Genomic DNA, 3,470 nt, shown 5'->3' on the forward strand with positions numbered 1-3,470 from the left:
GCCTTCTAAGTGCCAGGCACTATTTTAGATTGAGAAGATAAAGCAGTGAACAAAATAGACAAAAATCCCTGCCCCTCACAAAACAGATATCGTAGTTAGGGAAACAGGTTCATAAATATGCTAAATAAGTAAAATTAGATAAGTTGTATTAGATAGTGGTGAGTGCTAAGTGGAAAAATATAATAAAGGAGGGACAGGAAAGAGTTAGGAGCTAGGATAAGGGAGACTCTAGGACAAGAAAGGATTTGAGAGGTGTGATTTAGGAAAGTAACATAATTTCTCTAAGTCTCAGTTTCCTCATCTGTAAATAATAAATAATAGCACCTTCCTGAAGAAGGCTCAGGCCCTCAGACTGACTTTGTCACTTTTAAACTATGGGACTTTGGGCCTCTCAGAAGTTTTTTGGCCTCTCAAAACCTCAGTTTACTTATCTGTGAGATGAAGAACTTGCCCAGTTTATGTCACACGGTTTTGGGAAGTGTCATATGATAATATACGTGAAAACGTTTTAAAATGTAGAGCTATTATATAAATGTAAGATAGCAATTTGAAGGAAAAAAGCCCACACAGCTATTTTATGGATCACAAATCTCTTGCTCATGGTCAGTCAGCCAGAGCCTCAGGGCTGAGAGTAAACAATGAATTAGATAACTTCTTGGTACTGATTCCCTATCTTGCAAGGAAAAGGCCAGAGCAAATTATCAGGATGTGCTGAGTAGACTAGCAATCTTATCTTAGATCAGGGATAAAATAATCAAACTAAGTGTTCCTAAGTGGACACCTCATAAAATAATTATTACATGGCATTTGTCAAATTCTAATATGCTGGGTCCATCTTCTGGGTATTTCTGTAGATGCTCAATAAACATTAATCAAAGTAGATGATTCCAGGGTGCCGTGTGTTCCTTTTTCATCTTCGTATTTTCTCCAGCCCTGAATATTTGATAGCATCCCAATGGAAGTCTGTTAAATCAATAAACATGTTGGCATACATGGTTGGTACAGTGTCTAGCACATAGTAAGTACTCAATAAATATTGGGTTGTTGGAAAAGTCATGATGCATTTTTGCAACGAAAAACATAGAAAAAATACGTCATGACTTTTCCGACAACCCAATACTTGTTCAACGAAAGCATGAATGATTACCGTGTAAATCTGCTTACTGTAGACTAGTCAGTTTCATCCCTAAAATGGTTTTGCATTTAAAACACACAAATAGTTGCCTTCCCTTGACAATGCTTCAAGTCTGGTAAACGGCATTAGGTCCATCTCTCAGACTGGACTAAAACACAGTATTTTATTCAATTTAAATACAAAATCCAAATTTAGTTTGAATATTACCTAGCATAGCAGGCGCTCAATGTTTGCTAAATAAGATGCACATTTAGTAAGCAAACAGATACTCCAGTCCAAATACCCTGCTGGGGAGCATGAATTGGCCGCCTGCCCAGCTCACATTCACCGGGTGAAGTCCACACCTTCTCTCAGGTACTGACCCCCGCTCGCCTCATAGATAAATTAAAATCTTTCCGCTCAGCCCCTCGAAGTTTTCTAAGTGCTCAACGTCCCAGTTGTCATACAAGGGGGCAAGGCTCGGGGACTGAGCACCCTCCACTTCCGCCCCAGCCCCGCGCGCCTCCGTAGCTGCCGGATGGCCCAGCGATGGCCCTTGTGGCTGTTTCCTATTGGGGCTTGGTTGCTATGGTATCACCTACCATAAAACTTACTGGCACTGCTTCCGCCAGTTAAAGGAGAATTACTTCCAGGGTTGCCCTTACTTGCTATGGCCGACTGGGCAGTTACCGAACTCAACAAAAATAAAAGTTTTGCGGAAAACTTCTAAAAAAAAAATCTTATTTAACCACGCTAACTTGTGGGTGTGACGTGGTATCATATCCTTTCTTCCCTTTCAAAAAATGTACTATGTAGTCTTCTTCTATTTGCCAGTCTCCAAAATGGCGCCGGCAGCATTGGTAGGCCAGAGGTGAATCACGTGGGTGCTCCCGGTTCCGGCGCGGTGGAGGCCGGGGGTGGCGAACAAGTCTCCGGCACCATGTCTGGTTTGTCTGGCCCACCAGCCCGGCGTGGCCCTTGTCAGTTAGCGTTGCTGCTTTTATTCCTGCTTGGTCCCAGCTCGGTCTTCGCCATCTCCTTCCATCTGCCGGTTAACTCCCGCAAGTGCCTCCGCGAGGAGATTCATAAGGACCTGCTGGTGACGGGCGCGTACGAGATCACCGACCAGTCTGGGGGCGCTGGCGGCCTGCGCACCCACCTCAAGGTGCGGCGTGGGGCGGGACGGGGAGGGAGGGCCGCAGGCGTGGGCGAGGGAAGGCTTAGGACCGGGAAGTGGGGGTCAGGCTGGCGGAGTCCTGGAGCGCGGCCTGGCCTCCCTGGAGCGCGAAGGGCGCGCTGTCGAGACCGCCCCCTCACTCCGCTGGTTGGCGTGCTCCGGGTGGGGCTGGGCGCCCGTGGTGGGGAGCCCATAGAAGGGCTTCGGGGCCTTGGCGGATGTGGTGACAGCTGAGCCTCGACTTTGGTGGTTGTCAGGGTTCCGTACCTGCTTTGGTCTTAAGTGCCTTGAACAGCATAACTTGGTTCTCCAGAGAAGTCTTGGATGTTGAGTATTTTGGGGGATTGGCATCCTAAGACACACTGATGCCTGCAGGAAAATAATGGAGGCATTGCAGCTTACTATGCATTATGAAACCTATCATGCATAGAGCATTAGCTGTGTGTCAGGTGTTGTGCTACTTTACATACATTCCTATTTCGTACACTCCTCTATGAAGCGGGTACTGTTAGCTTCGTTTTACACAGAAGGAAACTGAGGCTCAGAGGTGGTAGAATAAACTGGTGTCAGCTGGAATTGATTCTTAGTTTGAGTGAAGTAAGGTGAAAGAAAAGTGGTGCAATTTTATTCTCTCCTTTTTATTTGTAATTGATTAACGTTGATTATGGGTCACAAAATGATCTCAGTCTCTAGACCTTTACTTTCTGGTACCCCAGAGTCTGGACGTGACCAAGTTTTATGTTTCAGCGATACTCTAGGATGGTGACAACTGCTACCATAATGCCAGTTTGCTCCCGTTTTGCCATTAGGATGACCAGATCGATTTTTGAAACGTTAATATAATTTGATATCAGTCAAGATTGTGTTTTAGGTAATTTTATTCATTGACGGTAAGCACGTGGTTTTGTTTTTGTTTTTAACAGAATGGGTCTTAGACCAAATAAGAAGAAACATTTTGACTTTTTTTTTAAAATTATTTTTTATTATGAAATACACATTTTTTAGAATTAGTCTCAGCTGTACAACACAGTGCAATAGTTATACTGTTTACCCCTCGAAGTGACAACCCCCCTCCCCCAATCCGCCGCCCCATTTCCCCCAAATATCATACATATCTATTACAAATCCCTTGACTCCACTCCCACACTATACTCCACGTCCCATGACTATATATATATA

The 3,470-nt window shown here is 44.6% G+C and overlaps 1 protein-coding gene across 1 annotated transcript in view; it reads left to right on the top strand.

Moving 5' to 3' along the window:
* Positions 1–1,992: 1,992 nt before the first annotated feature.
* Positions 1,993–3,470, top strand: part of TMED10 (transmembrane p24 trafficking protein 10) — a 35,088-nt gene continuing 33,610 nt past the window's right edge. Inside the window, exon 1 of the mRNA XM_019640474.1 lies at positions 1,993–2,279. Coding sequence (XP_019496019.1) covers positions 2,055–2,279 — 225 coding nt within the window. The 5' untranslated portion in view covers positions 1,993–2,054. The remainder of the gene's footprint in view (positions 2,280–3,470) is intronic.

Source organism: Hipposideros armiger, unplaced genomic scaffold (genome assembly GCF_001890085.2).
Source record: "Hipposideros armiger isolate ML-2016 unplaced genomic scaffold, ASM189008v1 scaffold_49, whole genome shotgun sequence".
Taxonomy (NCBI): domain Eukaryota; kingdom Metazoa; phylum Chordata; class Mammalia; order Chiroptera; family Hipposideridae; genus Hipposideros; species Hipposideros armiger.